The sequence below is a fragment of the Apteryx rowi genome, unplaced genomic scaffold (genome assembly GCF_003343035.1).
Source record: "Apteryx rowi isolate R43461 unplaced genomic scaffold, aptRow1 scaffold_84, whole genome shotgun sequence".
NCBI classification, from domain to species: domain Eukaryota; kingdom Metazoa; phylum Chordata; class Aves; order Apterygiformes; family Apterygidae; genus Apteryx; species Apteryx rowi.
In genome coordinates, this window is record NW_020451138.1 from 1997618 (window position 1) to 2016735 (window position 19118).

Genomic DNA, 19118 nt, shown 5'->3' on the forward strand with positions numbered 1-19118 from the left:
TCTAGCACAGGAAAAAAAGTACAAACAATGTCATATTGAACAGAAAAATCAGTTTGAATATTCTAAGTAAATATTTCAGAATGATGAGAACTGAAGAAAGAAAATATTAAAAGAAAAAAATCTGCTCCACAGACCTGCTGTGTTTATGGATATATGTTTGCGAAACAATAATATGCCATGTCGAGAATGAGTAATGCCATTATGTTTCCATGAATTTGAGAAAACCACATTACTCTTGAACTACAAAGTCAAGACAAGGAGAAGCACATTCTTGTTCAGTGATATGAGATGGAAACTAAAGTGAGATATTGGCTGGGAGCTCAGATAAGCTTTATTTAATCACATGGACCAGAAATGTAAAATAAGAGGACCTGAAATGCAGATTTACGACTAGTTGATTGGGCATCTGGGCTAAGATTTTCAAAGTGCCTGTGCAGTGTCGGTGGCTGTTCTTACTGAAATTTGGTTGTATTTGGAACTGGAGTTCTAAGAGATGGGCACCATTACATGCCTTTGCTCACTTCCACAGCTGTTTCTTTTTTGACAACGACATATACACCTAGGAGCCTTAGTTTGACTCATTTCCAAGTCAGTAACATAATGTTTCACTGAACAGAGAAATGCCTGAATACCTTTAAAATGTCCAGTTTTATACTTCAAATCCTGTAAATATTCTTTAGAAATATTATTGTAGTTTCAAGTTGGTATCATCTTATTTAGATGAACAATCTTCTTAAGTAACTCATTGAAGAGTTTTATTTCCGTTTTCCTGCTCCAGTTTACTAACTTTTGTACAATAGCCATCATTTCTTACTTAGTGCTGAGAGAAGAACAGAGCCAGGAGCTAACATCATCCAGATTTTGATGGAGGAGTAATTTTGTTGATGGCAAGATTTCAATCGATGTACATGGACTTAACCAATTTGATTTTGAATATACATATGTATTTTTATGCTAGGTATTTGTACATGTATACAGAAAAATGACCATATTCATTTGTTATATGCTGTGTGATAATTTTTTAGCCTTTGAAGAAATGCATTTTTTTTTTGTTTAACACTGCTCATGTTACTTGCCTTTTCTTTTTATTATCATAAGACATTTTCATCACTTTCATTCCATGAACTCATTGAGACGTTTATATAAAGATTACTAGTGAGTTAATCTATCTCTTTGCCTCTTTTTTCTCCCAAAATACTTGAACACCAGTAGATATAGTCCCTTTTGCCACTTTTCTCTTCATAAAAGCTCTTTGTTGTTTTATTTGTAAAAATATTGTGGAATCTATCCACAATATTAACATTGTAGTGCTCATATTGTTACTTCTGCTAGTTCCTCATTTTGAAAGAAATAGTGGTTTGCATTATTAAAATTTTCATGAACGCTAGTGGAAAACAGTCAACTGCCTAAATATTTCCCCTTTCCTTCCCTCTATTCCCCAMTGCATTAGAACAAAAACAGATCTGTGTTTCTAAAAAAAGTGTCCCATAACCGTTTTATTTGTTATAGCAGAAGATCATTTCAGTTGTTTCTAATTATTATATGTATATTCATGTTTTAGTGATATTCCACGGATTCCTGAGAGTTCTCATCCCCCACTGGAGTCTAGTGAGTACACACTTYGTTCCTTTTACTGATTAAGGTCTTTCACCAAGTATAATCATTTCAGCTATGAATCTTCTGAAAGATAAGCACTGGGAAACTTTGACAACTCCTAGGATTTTATATGAAAAAATTCAGAGTATTTTCTGTTTTATATGTGAAATTTGAAACAATATTCTTTTGATTAAAAGCTATACTTATTTCAAATGTTGGCAGGATTTTATTGTTTGCTTTTGCATCCCATGCTGTTAGGGCCATACAAGTGTATACTTTTTGCATTTCAAGACTGTCTATCAGTAAATCTATGCCCCCAAAGAGTCATTTACTGTGTTAGAGCAGGGCCAGTGAGTGCTGTTGCAGTGCTGCTCCTTACCTGTAATGAGCTTGTCTTCACTAGTGAGGGCTCTGCTGCACTGGCTGAGAACTGCTGATAGACTACTTCGGCAGGAATACCCTCCGTGCCAGACACGTGTCTTGCTCCCACATGTTACTACATCTCTACTCCTTGGAAATGGAAATTACATTTCAGAGGCTACTGGAATTATAAACTGCGCAATAAATATGGGCTTATTCATCAAAGATTTCACATGCATAATTCTGTCTATGGAGAATATTTTGTTTAAAACATACAGTTTGATGTGTCAGTGTTGTATGAGAAGCACCTTTTTAATATGTTATTTAGAATAGAATAAAAAATGACCGGTTTAATCTGGGATAAGGGGGGCTAGACAGTCTTTTCTACCAGCCTACCTACATCAGTTTAAAATTCTCCTATATATAAATTGAGTCATACTGTGTATTCAAGCTTTATACAATTCGAAGAAAAAGCAATTCATAAATTATCCAAATTGGCTTCAAAATTTCAGATGGAAAGTTCATGAGTTTCTCATGTGTTTTTAGGTTCAAGTTCTTTTGAGTCTCAGAAGATGGAAAGGCCTTCTATTTCTGTTATATCTCCAACCAGCCCTGGAGCTCTAAGGGATGCACCACAAGTTTTACCAGGGCAGCTTTCTGTAAGCATATTTTGTTTTTCTTGAGTTAATAATGCAAGTTTATCAGACTGTCTCAAGCATTGGTCCCAGGGCCCTCCACATTCTCTGTTAAGGTCTGTGGGGAGTTCAAGGGGAATGGCTGTTGCTGGTAAAGTCCAACAGCTTTCAAATGTTTTTTAGACCCCCTGTACACTCTCACAAACCATTACTGTAATCACATGGGAGACAGAGTTGTTGTCATATGACTCCAGAGAACGCAGGAAGTAACGTTTGTGAAGAGCCCATGAAAGTGCCTTGTAACTTGCCATCGTGTGCCCTCTACACTGCAAATAGTAACTATTCTGTACATGTCCAGTAATCTGCAGATAACAGACATAGTACCACTTTATCATCTTTATGGGAGCATTTAAAGAGCTATATTCTTGTAACTGTTATACTGTTTAGTCAGTGATGCATTTTAATTTAGATAAACGTTGCATCCTGGAGTTCTCTGTAATGCTGATTGATGCTGTGCTTATTAAAAATATTGTGAGTACTTAGACTTTGATTTGTAGATACTTACAGAGTCTCTAAAAGAYTGAAATCACTTAGTGATTATATTAATTTCTGAGTATACAGCAGGCTCAAAAATGTCATGTTGTTATGATTCATTTAAGAAACAATTTAGCTGTATATTATACTTTTCATAAGAAGGCTTGCAAGATGACAAATCAGGGTAGATGCCTTTCAGCCATGCCTCAGGCTTTGCTGCAGTCTGGGCTTCCCATTTAAAATGTAACTTTAAAGGTACACAGCTGAGAAATATACTCACTTAGTTGGACTCACAGATAAAAGATTTTGCAGGGAGTATGATAAGCAATGTAAGTACAATGGGGCAGCACCATTTTACTCGGCTTTGGTAGATACGAAAGTCTGGTATAATACCAAAATCTTTTCCATCTAACTTAACAAAATATTATTGATTTGAAATAAAATAAATCTTGTTGCCTCTTGAGAAAAAATGCTTACTTTTAGATTATAGTTAATGTGATGCAGTATGAAAATTCTTTTTTTTCTCATTTTGATTAATATTTTCTGGTAACTTGATTCTTGTAGGTGAAACTGTGGTATGACAAAGTGGGACATCAGTTAATAGTAAATGTTCTGCAAGCAACAGATTTGCCACCAAGAGTAGATGGACGCCCCAGGAATCCCTATGTAAAAATGTATTTTCTTCCAGATAGAAGGTAGCATTTCAGTTYAGAAATCTATTTTATAATTGACCATTGTAAATTATTGAATCAACTGTAAAATTAATGCTTACAAATGACAGAATCCCTTTATATAACTTGTTAAAGTTAGATTAAATACAGGAAAAACTGCACTCAAGGTATGCAAGCCGGTATCAAACTAACTCTGTGGACATTTGGATGAATGTGCTACTATACAGCAAATACTTTTCTCTTTTAGGAACTATCAGATCAGAAAGAATGAAAACAGTAAGTGCTGATAAGTAGATGGCCTTTTGTGATTTATTTCTACATGCATTTTACAAGAAATATTTATGTTTCAGTGATAAGAGTAAAAGGAGGACCAAAACAGTAAAGAAAAGTCTAGAACCAAAATGGAACCAAACTTTTCTCTACTCACACGTACATCGTAGAGATTTTAGAGAACGAATGCTTGAAATAACCGTATGGGATCAGCCAAGAGTACAAGAAGAAGAAAGTGAATTTCTTGGAGAGGTGACATATAAAATTGCATTTCTCATTAGTTCATTGTTTATTTGGTTTTAAATACATATACATATATATTTTATAGATGTGGCTCTGTGTATGTGTGCATGCTACTTAATTTTATCGTTCCTTAAAAGTAAAATTAAACCTGATAATTTTTCTACTAGATTCTTATAGAGCTGGAGACAGCACTTTTAGATGATGAACCACATTGGTATAAGCTACAAACACATGATGAATCTTCACTACCTCTGCCTCAGCCATCACCCTTCATGCCAAGAAGACATGTCCATGGCGGAGAAAGTTCTAGCAAAAAATTACAGAGTATGTTCAAATTCCATTCATCTTTTAAAATTTTTAATTAGAATTTTCATATGCGAGGTAAAAACATTATTTCAAAGTCTTTCAACATGACAAAAATGTATGGCACAAAAGAGATGTGAAATTACGACATTATGACGTGTCAATGTATAACTTTTAAGTATGTGAAACGTTGAAATTGTTTTGGTTTTCACTAGCAAAAGAGAATTATTAGAACATTTGTTTGCACAACTTTCCTTTTAAATACAAAGATGAGGTTCATCATTACTGGATTCTTTGATAATAATTAAAAGTTTTTGTTTTAGAAGAGAAAAGCCTGAAGACTTGTGAGGCCTAAAACCAGTTTTCAGCATATAGTTAGTTTCAACCTCCAATATACTTACTGTACAATCGGATGAGAAGCTACTTTTGCAGCAAAGAGAATTTCTGTGTGTGTATTTGGGAGGTATAGTTGTTTTTGAAAAGAGCTATTTTTCAGGAATCTGATTGCATATTTGTATAATGTGTATTAATTTAGTGAATATTTCAAAATATTTGAATATTATAGCTTCTCTGTTCGTTTAACTTAATATWAAGTACATTTAGAAATAAGAAGGTCATAGGGGATGATTTTTAAATATAATCCAGAGCTATTTTTCTGATTTTTCTTCAATGTGTCATTAATTTCAGCCAATGTATAGCAAATAGAGGCATGTTCAAGAATAAATTATAGAAATGTGATACTGTTATAATGGCTGCATAAGAATACATATAGAGATAGCAAATGAAAGCTTAGTTTTTGTGAGATATTTGAACTTTCCTAAAAGCTCTCAGTGCTCTTTCCTTTTCCTCTTTCTCACCATATGGTGCCACATCTCCTTTCCTGTTCAGCAAGCTGATTCAGCTTACTCAGCTCACTGAAATAGCACAAAAGTATTCCCTTTTCTTTATATTGAGTTAGCATTTTGCTAGTTTAGTTTAGTGAGCTGAGCTGACCTAGTAGACCTGGATTAGTGAGGGGAGGGGAAGGAGAAGAAGACAGGAGGATGCAGGAGCAGCATTAAGCTGTTGGGTTGGCTCAGCTGTCTCCTGAAACATCGCTGTAAATTGCTGCAGTTTAGTTCTCCTCTTCTATTGTTTACAGTTAAGATTATCTTTTGAATTTTAGCAGTACTTTAAAAGAACATATTTTTACATTTTACAGTATGACCAGATGTTCAGGTATTTGTTTACCTTACTGTTGTGCAGGATCTCGGCCAATCAGTGATAGTGACATCTCAGATTATGATGTTGATGATGGTATTGGAGTTGTTCCTCCAGGTGCGTGGGTGAACAGCATGGTCCTGCTTTCTTCTTCTTTTTCGCTTGTTTTTTCATTATATCATTTCAGATTATTGAGAATACTGATGTTGGAAAGTGCCTTGTGGAAAAAGTAATTTTACTGATTATTCTATGGTACTTGTCCTTTTAAATTATGGGGAATTAAAAGGTTCTAGTATTCATTCATTGATATTTCTTTTACATACCATTCTTCATATGTGAACCATTAGATGGTTCAAAATTGCTTGTTACTTCATAATGTTCCAAGCATTATTAAAATTAGATACTTAGCTCAAAAAATCATTTTAAAATAGTAATTAAGTTTTCAGTGTTTATTGCAAGCATTTTTTTTATTTTGCTTTTTGCTTGAAACTTAGATATAATGCAGTCTTCCATGGACTGTATTGAAAATGCATGGCTGTAGATTAAGATGCATGTAGCATGGCTATATCTTTTAGAGTTTTCATGAGCCTTCATGAACTATCATTACCCTAAATGTTCATAAGTACATATTTGTGGAGATTATTATGATTTTAACTTGAGTACAGCACTCTTTACAGACTCAAAATTTTGAGGATCATTTTTGATGCCACATATTTCTATTTCATTTGACTGTTGCCACAAATTAGATTAATATGTTTCCCAGTTGCCCCAAACTCACTGAAGAGTCATTATTCCATTACTAAATCCATTATTAAATTACTTTATTCCATGTACTAAATCAGGTTTTCTGTGGATTCTCCTGATGAAAATTGTTGAATTAAATTATGGTGGCATTTAGAAAGTTCTCTGTTTTATTGATCAGTGTTTAAAATAACCTGATTACTTGTTTATTCATTATATATTGATTTAAACAAATTAGTTATTTTATTACGGCAACATTATTTTGATATTTAGTGAGCCAAATTCTCCTTCCTTTTATGTGGTTGCATTCTTACCTTACTTTAATACAATTGCACCTGAGTAACTAAGAGCGGAATTAGTTCCATTCTCTCCAGTAATGATATTTGTTTTAATCGGGTGATTAATCTTGAAAATTTTCCATCAGCTGAGAGAGAACATTTCAAATAAAAATAAATCATATATTTCCAAATACTTTTTCCTGTTTATTATTTTGCTTTTTTAATTGGCAATGTAGATATTGGTGTATCCATGTAGGCTTACTTACCTGTAAGATTTCAGTATGCCATATTAAGAATAGGGGCATTTCTCAGCTGCCAGTTCTTCAAGGCATCCATTTCCCATTTAAATAAATCATTTTCCATCTGACAAAGGAAATATTCAAAATTAAAATGACAGCTGAATACGTTCGATTATATTCATTGGGTCAACACATGAGTAACTATGATTCTTATGGAAATTTCTTAGGGTTGTGCATGCTCAAGTGTGCCCTCGATTTCATCTGTAACAAAAGAATTTGTAATAAACTAAGAGTCTCTAAGCAGAAATAAGAAGGGTCTGGTGAGGAAACTTTTTTTCTAAAGTCAGCTTAGAGGCATTCTGGCAGCTGATCTGACAAAGCACAAATTTGTATTTTTGGAGCTTAATGGGTACATTTTTTGTCAAATGTGGGTGGAGTTCATCTGTTTGTGATTCCTATGAGATAAGTGGCTACACATATAAGTATGTGCTTTCTTTGTAGATGCAGCCTGAATTCTTATAATGGGGCAGACTTTAGACACTGGGGACAAAGAAATTTCAGTCATAAATCACTGTTGTGTGACAGACTAGACAGCATATGAAAATGTATTTTGCAGCTAGAACTGGGAAATGTTGCTGGTCCCTTTGTGTACCGAATTGCTCGAGAATCTTAGGCACAGATTCACAAATGTGTGTGGGCACCAAGTTCAGATTTGCGTTTCTGCCTTCCTATCCAACATCTTTCCTTAGTTACCACATTGCTAAATCTTTTAAGACTGTGGCCTGCTACCTTTATTTGCATGGAGTGATACTGTTAGTATCTTCTCCATCTAACAGTCTTTTGTGTTACATCTAAGTTGTATGCAGGTTCCTTGTGCTGCAGGGTCTTTACTTCTTCTCCTCCCTATCTCTCCAAAAGTCATGGACCTCAGCAGAGTGCACTGCTGCTCTTCTCTGGTCCAGATTTCCACACATCATTAGGGAGTGGTGCACAGCCGCGTTTCTCCGTAATGCAGGATCACAGTGCAGCCCAGGTACACGCTTGGACCATTTTGGCACAGTCTTGGTTGACTTCAACTAGATTAGTCTAGGATTAAGATATTCCTTCTCAACAGAAATAAGAATATCAAAATTCAGTTCACAATATGTGATCAAAAATATAAAGCTTTTTTTAAAAGCCCCCCTTTCTTTACTACTTATTTGCTTACATTACCAACCTTGCTGCTTATATATGGTAAGAAGCTCTGTCTTTATCAAAGGTATGTTCTTACAGTTGTTAATCTATTCTTGACTTAAAATAGTCATTCAGAACAGAAGGTTTTTTGCCTTCTTAATATCTCAAAATTTTCACAAAGGTTAGTCCTCATTTTCTAAAGAACCAAATGCATAACTGCAAAATGTACAAGTGCAAAAGCTCGGCTTCATCATCAATGTAAGTGCAGAAGTAATGATGAAAATTTTGTGATTAATTTCACAAATTTATTGGAAATTCTTAACTATAATTTCAAATGTTATGCCAGTTGCTAAGGCAAATGCAGCATTAGCATTTAGTAATATTAGGGAAGACTGTTTTCATGGAGGTTTCAGCAGCTGCAAAGAATCACAGCTTGTAGATGAAAGTAAAGACAGCTACATCAAAAATAATGGCAGTTTTACAATTTCAAGAATATTTTAAGGAAAATATTTTTCCCTGTCATATCACACATACATTCCTTATGTTTATATAATTCTACTGCCCACAGTTATCATTTCGTATCTTGCAGTAATATATRTAAATCTCTTTTTTTTCAATCAATTCATAGAATTGTTAATAAAGAGAGTTTATATCAGCAACTCAAAGCACCTTTAGTTTGAAGCTCAGTTGTAACAGAATTATTTTTAACAAGTTTCTCTGTAGTATGCCTCCATCTATTTATATGAAGAAAATATTTTATTAACTGCTGCATTGCAGCAGGAGGCAATATAAAGAATTATGTGCATTTCTTAAAAAAAAAAAAGAAAAGAAGTGTTTGAAGATAGAAATTGGTCCTTTGCCTAGTACAGGGACTTGTATTATATACTTATACTACACTAAATCTCTGGATCCAAAATAATCTTTATGCAAACCATCCAAGTTCCACGTTTTGTCACATTCCACTGTTAAATAATTCCTACACTTCCTGGAAAAGTAAAAAGAAAACTACATATAGAGGAAGTATGTGATGCAGATTGAAGTAATGTTATTCCCTGGAATCAAAATGTGAAATCAGATCTTTGAGAGCTAGTGTATATTAATAAATGAAGTTTATTCCCCTTTTCCTAGTATGCTATTGTATGATTTTGGATAAAAATTCATCACTGATTCTTTACTGTAATTTACTTCATTTAATGCATTAAATTATAAGCTCTAGGATACTTAATATGTTCTGAAATAAGTAGGATTCAGCAAAGGAAAGTCCTCCTCAATCATCTACTTTTTTATTATCGTTAAATAACTTAAAAACTGCAACTGACCAATCCTCAGTTCTTTAAAAAAGATATTTCTAGTATTTGGAAAACATTTAAGATCCTGTCAACTTTTGCAGAGTGTACAGCTGATCATTTTATAGGGACGTACCTCAACATTTCCATGCATTCAAGGCTAACTTGATGAAACATTGCCTGCAAATGAAAAATGTTATTGGTAGGTGATAATAGAATTGATAATATGACAATAGAAAATTCCCTTTCCACTTTTTTAAGATCAAAATAGAATGTACCTACAACTCATTTTGATTATTATTTAGTATTATGAGCAGGGACACTTAGCTGTAAACAAGTATTCATCCTCATTTCCAGTAACGTGTAAAGAGAAGAGGAGTTTTCAAAACTTAAGATTAGCGTTTGTAATGGTAACACATTATCTGAGTTTCACTCATGCCTTTGTAAAATAGTCTTTGCATTTTCAAATATTTCTAATATTTCTAATTTCTAATTACTGACTTGAAAATGATCAAAAACATAAATTATTATTCTGCTTACAGTTATTTATTAAAAAAAAATGGTTTAAGTCATTAGTGTCTGCAAAAACAGGTATGTCTTTTCAATCAAATCTTCAAGTAATTTCTCAATTAAATAAAATAAAAAGCTGATATATAGTTGACAATATTCAAAGGGGTATTTTTAATAAGCTATATTGCTTGTGCTATGGGTAAATCTTCAGAATAATTTAATTTTCTATCATAAGTAATTTGTATAAATGATTGTATTGTACTTACCTTCCTCCTGTAGCAGCAGGGTGACAGTAATACCTTGTCATTTTCTGTATTGTCCTTTTTTAGAAATAACAGTTAAGACTGCATCAGAACATTTCATCATCCATGCAGCTTCCATTCCATATCACACCTGAGAGTTTCCCATGAGCAACTGAGAAATTTCTACATAAACTGCCATGAGCTTTATTGCTGCTATCACGCTGGCCATGCAAAAAATTCTCTGCTCACTCTAGAGAGCACAGAGCCTTTCTATTTGAATATATTAGGAAATGTTATTGTTGCTGTCACTGTCATGGTCACTATGGAAGTAGGCATACAATTTGACCAGCTTGACAATACTTCAGCTGATATTTAAGCTAAAAGTTATTTGCTATTGCTCTGTCTGTTCTATAAGCCTTGTGTAAACAGGATGCACAGATTTCTGATATTGTTTTCCAGACAGCTTAGCTATGAAAAATATATAGCAAATATATAGCAAAAAATCATCTTTGGATATTTGGGTGTATAGGTTTACCCTCAGTATAGTTCTTTTAGGTGGATTAGAAATATTCTAGAATTATATTTTAAACTGAAATTTATAGTGAAAAAAACTAAAATGTATTTTGTTGCCTAAAGCTTGTAAAGAAGTTTTGGATTGTTTTGATTTTAGTTTTCAAATAAGTGTAAACTAGTGTTCTTTCTGATTGAAGAGACAGGATTTTATCTCAAGCAAGCTTGTTCAGAAAATGTCTTTTAGCAGATACAGCTCAGACTTAGTCATCCTGGGAGAGGGAACACATCCAGTTCCTGTCTGGTGTAGTCTTTTGTCTTCCTCTAACAAAAAACAGGCACATCTTCAGCAGCAATCTCTTAGCACTTGAGATGAGGGAATCTCCATTGCAATCTTTCTGAGGGAATCCCTGTTTTGCTTCAAAATTTGCACCCAGTCCTTGTCCTGATGTCAGCAAGAGCTTCCTATTTTTTTCTAGTTTTACTACATGACTCTGAAACTCTTTTTCAGCAGATAAAAGTATTCCAGCATCACAGTACATCAAAACCTGTGAAACACTGGTGTTCTTTGTTAAAAGGTTGATGAACCTCAGTGAAAATTTTCAGTTTTTGCTAGGTCCTCTGCGTAGATACTTTCATGCATGCGATCAACTTGCACAGGGCTGTCTTGCACTCAGCACTCACTRACCTTTGCTACTAAAAATGCCCATAAGTGGCAAGCATTTGCTGTGTATATAGCTACTGATGAGCTCTCTGGGAAGTTTTTTGTCCATGCCCTTTTCTGGTTTTCAAATGATAACACCTACCCTCCCCAAACTTGGATAATGTCACATTTTAAATATGAAACTGCATTCATTATTTTTATTTCTGGTGTCAAACTCAATGTAGTCTGAGAACAGTGCACATGTGCACACAGCATAATGGTAACTGATGTTGGTTGTTTCTGAGCTATGTGATATGTTTTTATGAAGAGCAGTTTTCTCTGGGCCCAATTCTACCCTCAAAGTTCCATCAAAAGTCATAATGCTTCCTGATTCCCTGATTTGTTGACCTCCCCCTCACCCTGCTTCAACAAATGGAAGAAAAAAGGTATGTTCCATGCTCTTGCACCAACCCTGGCTAGTATGAAGTCTAAGAAGCAAGAATTAGACAAAATGATAGCTGCATTTGCAAAGGTCTGTCTGCACATGCTTTCTAGCTCTGATGGTTACCAAAAAGTCCATAGTAAAACTGTCTAGTCATCCTTTTTGTCAGCATTGTCTACATCCCACCTGCCTTTTCTGTCTCATATTTGTAGTGATAAATGTATTAAGGCCAGGAAGAAATTAGTGAAGCTGATCTTTTTTTAGAGATTAAAGTTGCTGGCAAGTTGATATAAGTCTGGAGGCTAGTGCAGGACACTACAACACTTAGATGCTCTTCAGTTATCTTTGGATAACTTTCACTAGTTTGCTCCATATTGAAAAAGATAATCACAGTTCTTGAGCCTGTGATATTATAAGTTATATAATCAGGGAAAACAGTCTTAGAGTTCCTTGGATGATGAAATGCATAATCTAATAGGTCCCCCTTCTCATTTAGATATTATATAGATGAATCTGTTCTGTGGTGGAATRTGTTCTGATCCTAGGATTACTTACCACTTTTTAAGAAAAGTCTTCCTCCAGGTCTAATGTTAAAATAATGCATGTAGATAGGTTAGATGTCCATTAGAATAGGTTGGTAAACTGATGCCTAATTTGGGGAAAAGAAGCATGAATGCCTCCTTGATATTTGTGATCAGGGTTCAGACTTGCAGTGAAACAGGTTATTAAGTTTCATTGAAAACATGACCAAGCCCAATACTGATTCTATCCAGTCCATACTTTTAAGACGGCTATGACAAATTTGGTAGAAGGTCAGAAAAGAACTACAAGAATTATACAAATTATACAAAATATGAACAAAAAAAGCTTGGACCAGCATAGCAAGAGGCTTAAGAAGAGCAACTTATTTAATTTATCTAACTGAAGATAAAGAAATGGCTAGATAACGGTCCTTTCCTGTGCAGAGAGAAGATTTCTGATACAGGCTGGTTCTTTAGCTGAACAGAATAACGTATTACAGGGACAGATGTAGGAAACTGTTGCTAGATAAATTCAGAGAAGAAGCAAAATGCTTATTTTGGAATCTAAACAATAATTTGGGAAGTGACAAATTTTCTGCCAGTGAGGGTGGATTATTGTCAGATGTCTAGAAGTTAGCAATTGAAGTCTGAAAGATAATAGGCAGTTAATCTTACTTACCTTCATTATCTAGTTTAGGATGAGATTCAAAGTGTGTATCAAGGCAAACAACATGCTAAATGGAAAAGGCACAGAAATATCAACACTTCAAATGGAATAACATTCTGATAATTGTTTTAARTCCTAAACAGAAATGTACTACCAAAAATCTTGCAGCTCATTCATAGTATTTGGAAAAAAATATTCTACAATATATGCAACAGCCAATATTCTATAGAATGTACTCTAAATGCTCATAGTTTTTGAAACAAGGTAGCTTTGGCTAAGTTCAGCAGGAGAACATCTGTCTATTTAGCTGAAGCAAAAGTCAGAAGGACACTTTATATATGAGTAGTGCTGGTGAGTCTCTGCGGATGCCTTCACAAGGATGCCTTTTCCATTTGTTAGATGAAATAATCTATATTGCTTAGATTCCATTCAAATATTCACTACTGTATGACAATTTTGAAATGTGAGTTACTCTGGGTACTGTTCCCCAAGTCAGAAAACTAGTTCAGTCTTCTCCCCCACTCTTCTAGTACCTACTGAAAGTCATCTCAGTTTCTTTGCCTCTATACATGTAGACATTTAAAGGTAATGCTAGTAATTTGTCCTGACTGCATGATGTGTCAAGATATCCAACAGCTGAATGACTATTTGAAAGTTATGTGAACATTTAGATGTGTATTCCTGGAAGGACTAACCATTTGAATTCTTTGCAAACCCAGACTTTTACTCTCTGATTTCCTTTTGTTGCCCTCTTACCAGTAGGTTATAGATCTAGTTCTAGAGAAAGTAAATCTACAACGCTAACTGTACCAGAACAGCAAAGAACAACACATCATCGTTCACGATCTGTATCTCCTCACCGTGGCGACGATCAGGGCAGGACCCGTTCACGTTTACCAAATGTGCCATTACAGAGGTAGGCATCATGAAACACTGAGTGTTGAAGTTTGAAGTTTGTATAATACATCACTGGTTCCTGTTAAACTTTTCTCATGTTCAGCAATTATCCATTTTTTCACGATGCTTTCGGGTTTTTTTGTATCTTAATTTAAAGTGTAGCATTTGAACCTGAAGCATGCTCTCATTAATCACTCAAGAGCACCCATGAAACAAATTCTTAATCATAACCTTATAAAACTCTTCTTATTGATATTTTCCCTGTGATTCATCATCTTTGTTTGTTGTACCATGACGAAAATGTAGGTTCAGAAATGTTTTCAGTCAGTGCCTGAATCTTCTATGAAGGTACTTGAGTATTTTTGTTTATCACTAGCAGTTGCACTTTTCCGTAATGCGTCCTCAATAGATAGAGGGGTATGGCTGTACCTAAAACAGGCTACGGCACTTACTCCTCTTCCTATAGTTGAAAGAATGAAACAGTTCCTCTTTCTTCTTTTACAAACAGATGTATGTGCTCTTGCTGGACAAAGTCTGTGTCTTTCTGTCTGTAAGCACAACACACAAAATATTTGATAATCAGCTCCACCATCCCTTAGTCTGATACTTGGTAAAACTAATGCCTCTTGCTCCAGTGCCAGTTATTACACTGAAGGCAGAATCCACCTTTCAGGAAATGAGTAGTTTCTTTTCTTGTTTTGTTCCTTATGGAGAGAGCTTTAAATTCCTGTCATGGAGGTCAGAGGCTGCCTAAGGTTGTACAGAATTATTCCCCTTCTCTATGACACTTATTTTGGGATTAATGAAGTTTTCATTTAATTTAGTGTGAAGTATTATCAGTTCTTACGTTTTCTCAGTTATTCTTTAAGTACAGGCATTAAAAATACTTTTGCTGTGTCCGTTAGTGTACATAGGAATAGACATACTTCTGATAAAGGTAGAAATGGCTTCTCTCTATGCTTTAAGAGGGACTTTTTTCTTCAGGAACCAGTATTTTTTTAAAAAAGTTTTATATTAACAATTTACTGATTAAAGACTTCCTCCAACTGACTTGTACTGTAATCCATTAAGGTATATTATTTACGGGACAAATGAAAATTTTGTACATATATCTGCCTTTCAGGAGTTTAGATGAAATTCATCAAATGAGAAGATCACGCTCTCCAACTAGACACCATGATGCCTCCAGAAGTCCAGTTGATTACAGATCCAGAGACATGGATAGTCAGTATTTGTCAGATCAAGAAAGGTACATTGTCAGCCTGAACTTGGGAACAAGTTTAGAAGTGTCTGTGTCTCTTTGCCTGATTTTCAAGTGTTCAGTAGAAAAACACAGTCTGATAATAATGGGAAAGGAGAGAGAAATCATCCTAATGGTCAAAACTAATCGTGATTAAATTATCTATGGCTCCTTTGTGGCAAAAATGTGCACTAGGCTGGCAGTAATAGCAGGTGTCTAGAATAATGGTTCTTGAGTGTTTGTCCTTGAGTGTATTCCTTTGTTTGTTTCATGAATGTAAACCCAGAGGTTTTTGCTAGAAATCCATTAATCTACATATATGCCATAGCTATCCTTGTAGCACGGAGAACACAGACACATGTTGGTCTGTTTTGGTAGTCAACAAAATACCAGGCATGCCTTCCTACTGCTTGGGAGTTGCACATACCGTAGTTTGTATTCCTATGCTAATATATTTTGGACATCTACATATGTGGTCTCACAACATCTTATATAACATTCTCTTGAACTTGGTGCAGTAACCAAAGATAGCAAGGATAGTTACGGTGCTTGTAATTAGCAAAAATCTCTAGTCTTCAATGCTTGGCATACATACATCTCTCCCCGGAATACATGCAGTGACTACACTCCTCAGAGAACACTGGTTCTCTAGCAGTAGACATGTTCTCAATTATATAGAAATATCTTTTAATAAAATGGAAGAAAAAAGAAAATTTCTGCTTAGTTTATACCTGAAAAAAGTTAAAAAGGTATTTTAGTTCAGTGCTTGGGAAACTTAATGGTGACAGTCATATAGATTATCAACGTTTGTGGGGCATTTGTTTACTTAGCAAAATATCAGATAGCTAAGCTGTAATGGCAAAGTTTTACCGTTCATAAACTATCAATTGTCCTAGTGAAAACCTTGGAATTTTTTTACAGTAAGTTAACATTTGTTATGGGTAAGGATGACAAACCTTTCCAAATGATTGAGCAAATTCAATACAGAAAATGCATTCTATAGTAATGTGAAGACATGTGATAGAAATGAAGCATAAAAATCTCTGGAACTCTTTGTCCAGTTTTGAAGCAACATAGAAACTGAATAACAGATGGCTTTTGCAGTTAAACTAGTTCAGTTTTGTATATGATCTTGCCTGCTTTGTTTTTTAATATGATAACACACATATGGGGATTAATGAGTTATTCGGAACAATTTAAAATTTCCATGTCATATTTTATAGGCAAGAAGTATGTACAGAATTGTCTGAGTTGGATTGTGGTACTGAATTTGCTTTTAGAGGTGAATTGAAATGCTTTTTACCTGTAGTAAAATCAGATTTATCGTTAAGCTAATTCAAGTAATTTCCACTGTTGCAAATGTTTCATGTTATCATTTATAAGTAGTGATATATTCAAAATATTCCTGAAAATATTTATTGAACAGTTTGCTTATTGAGCAGATTTGAAGAGGAGGAGACATTAAACAGTAACTTTTTTCACTAGGAATAAATATAGAGAGCTGTATATAAAATTATCTTACAGTAACATCTCAAAGCGTATAAATGATATATGCGTGAATTATGCTTGGAGAACAGGGCTTGCGTTGAGGCTGTCATGGGGATAAACCATCAGAACAGAGCTCAGCAGCAATGGGCTTCTGAATGTGTTAAGACTGGAGTAAGAAATGGTCTTCATTTCTTGTCATTGCTCAGAAAACACTTTTCGGAAGTTAAAGGTCAAACATGAAGAATATACATGGCTTATCTGCAGGATCTAAACACAGGTCCAGTTACTGTCCTTGAGTAAGAATCTTGTTTGCAGTGGTCTCATTTTTCCCATTTTCCTTTTTCTCTTCCTCCCAGATTTCTTCAGTTGTGGAAGCTGTTTAGCTCTTACAGCTTCCACTGTYTGTCTGTCATTAAATACAACCAGCATCATAGGGAAGGCCAAAGCAGTCCTTGTTGAGGAAGATTCTTTTTCACATCCAAGGATTTTCAAAAAATCTTTATTCAGTATTACCACCAGTATTATGTATTAGTATCAGTATTAGTATCAGTATTATCTGTTGTTCATTTACTGAAACCCTCATATAAACAAGTGCCTTCATGACCATACCTAACATACACTTGGTTAGAAAAATGAGAATGGGCCCATAGGATTTTTCTGATAACAGAAATTGCAGTTCCTGATAACTTCTGGTCATTTTCTCAGTGATCTGTAATTGGTTCCTGATTACTTCTGGTCATTTTCTCAGTGATCTGTTATTGGTCCCAAATTAATATTGAATATTCTGAATAATTTGTCATAGAAGTAGTTCTTATAGCCTCCTACCAAAGCATCTGGTGTAGTACATTTCCAGGGGAACTGATTTGTCCACTTCACCTTTTTTATATATACTTACATTATATACATATAATATAATATGTATATTTATGGAAAATAATATATATATCTACTAGGAAAAGCTTTATATTAGGAAATCTAGCTAAGCAGTATATCTTTGCTCTGAATTTAGTATCATTATCTTATTCTCAAAGTGATAGCTCTTTCAATTTTTTATGTTCTTTTTATTCCTAAATAAAATCTGTTAATCTGAGTACTTAAATATTCCCATTAGAAAACACTTGTTTTAGAAGAATAATCTTTATTGCAAAACAATCTTAATTTATTATGGAACCACCAGTATATTCTGATACTATCAGTGCCCTACTGCTATGGATTCTTTTGTTTTATTTTTTAACCAGGTGCTTTCGTGCTGGATTTCCTATTTTATATCCCTTACCCCTGGATGTATTTTATATCACTGCTTGCCATGGGCCAGTTATAATAGATAGGCTTTGGCTTAGCAAAGGTAGAGTAAATATTAACAAAGTATCCTGAGATTTAAGCTGGACTTTGCATCTACTGGCTTTCAGACTGYTGGGGTTTTTATCTTCCTTCTCCCGTAGCAGTTACTGTCTCTAATAAGTAAGCAGTCCATGAAACTGCATGTTTGTAGTGCTGATGTTAAATTTCCTCAGTTCTTGCAGGAAAATCACAGAAACTCTTAAGTATCTACAGAAAATGTTAACTTTGTCTTAAAATGAATTATATTTATTTGTAATTTGGAAACCTGAAGATAAATTCTGTTAGTCCTCTGAGCTTGAATGGGTTTGTTATTTTGCGCTTTAAGAAAAACAATTCAGTTCACCTTTAATATGTTTTGTTGCATCAAAATCAGGCTAGTGGTTCCAGATGCAAACTTAAATCTCACATGTGACTTACAAGTGATTATTTCAATTTTCCAAGTTTAGAACTTTACATAAATTTTACCTATGCTGCATCAGTTAAGTTGGTCATTTTATAATGGTAAGAAGCACAAAACTCATTGAACAACTGCTCCTTTATATGTTTTGTAATCTTTTTTCTCTCTGTCGCCATAGTACTTCATATGATTCCCAGCTTTTAAAAACATGTTTCCATGAAGTTTAGCTTTACTTTCTTGTTTATGATAATTAGGAATTTTAGGGCTTCGTCTTTGTGATTGTGTTGAAGTGCATAAAACTACAAGATAAATTCAAGCGATATGTCATATCATAGTCATATTTACCATAGGCATAAATATATATTAATTTTACCATCTTGCTGGCTGTAGCATGTGTTTGGTTACAGTAAAGTAATACTATAATAAATGGCTGGTCCATGAAATGGAAACAACTAGAAACAAAATTCTGATGGCTGATTAGCAAATTTTCTGTTTCCTTAGGGACTGCATTGCAAAATACTGTGAAGAGCTTTGAGTCAGAACTTACATTTGTCCAAACGTAATATTTTCAGTGAACATATATTTTCCTTTTTCCTAAAAGGGCAACTGGTTACTCTTCCCATTGCATTTGCTACAGCATAAAACAGTTTGCAGTAAGTTAAGTAGCCCTCACTGTGTTTTCATGTATGCT

At 34.3% G+C, this 19118-nt stretch overlaps 1 protein-coding gene across 1 annotated transcript in view; it reads left to right on the plus strand.

Moving 5' to 3' along the window:
* RIMS1 (regulating synaptic membrane exocytosis 1) overlaps positions 1 to 19118 on the plus strand; it is a 354268-nt gene that overhangs the window by 208300 nt on the left and 126850 nt on the right. The window contains exons 17-25 of the mRNA XM_026089988.1: positions 1099 to 1155; positions 1562 to 1608; positions 2503 to 2615; positions 3690 to 3820; positions 4147 to 4318; positions 4477 to 4633; positions 5858 to 5929; positions 13824 to 13980; positions 15085 to 15210. Coding sequence (XP_025945773.1) covers positions 1099 to 1155; positions 1562 to 1608; positions 2503 to 2615; positions 3690 to 3820; positions 4147 to 4318; positions 4477 to 4633; positions 5858 to 5929; positions 13824 to 13980; positions 15085 to 15210 — 1032 coding nt within the window. The remainder of the gene's footprint in view (positions 1 to 1098; positions 1156 to 1561; positions 1609 to 2502; positions 2616 to 3689; positions 3821 to 4146; positions 4319 to 4476; positions 4634 to 5857; positions 5930 to 13823; positions 13981 to 15084; positions 15211 to 19118) is intronic.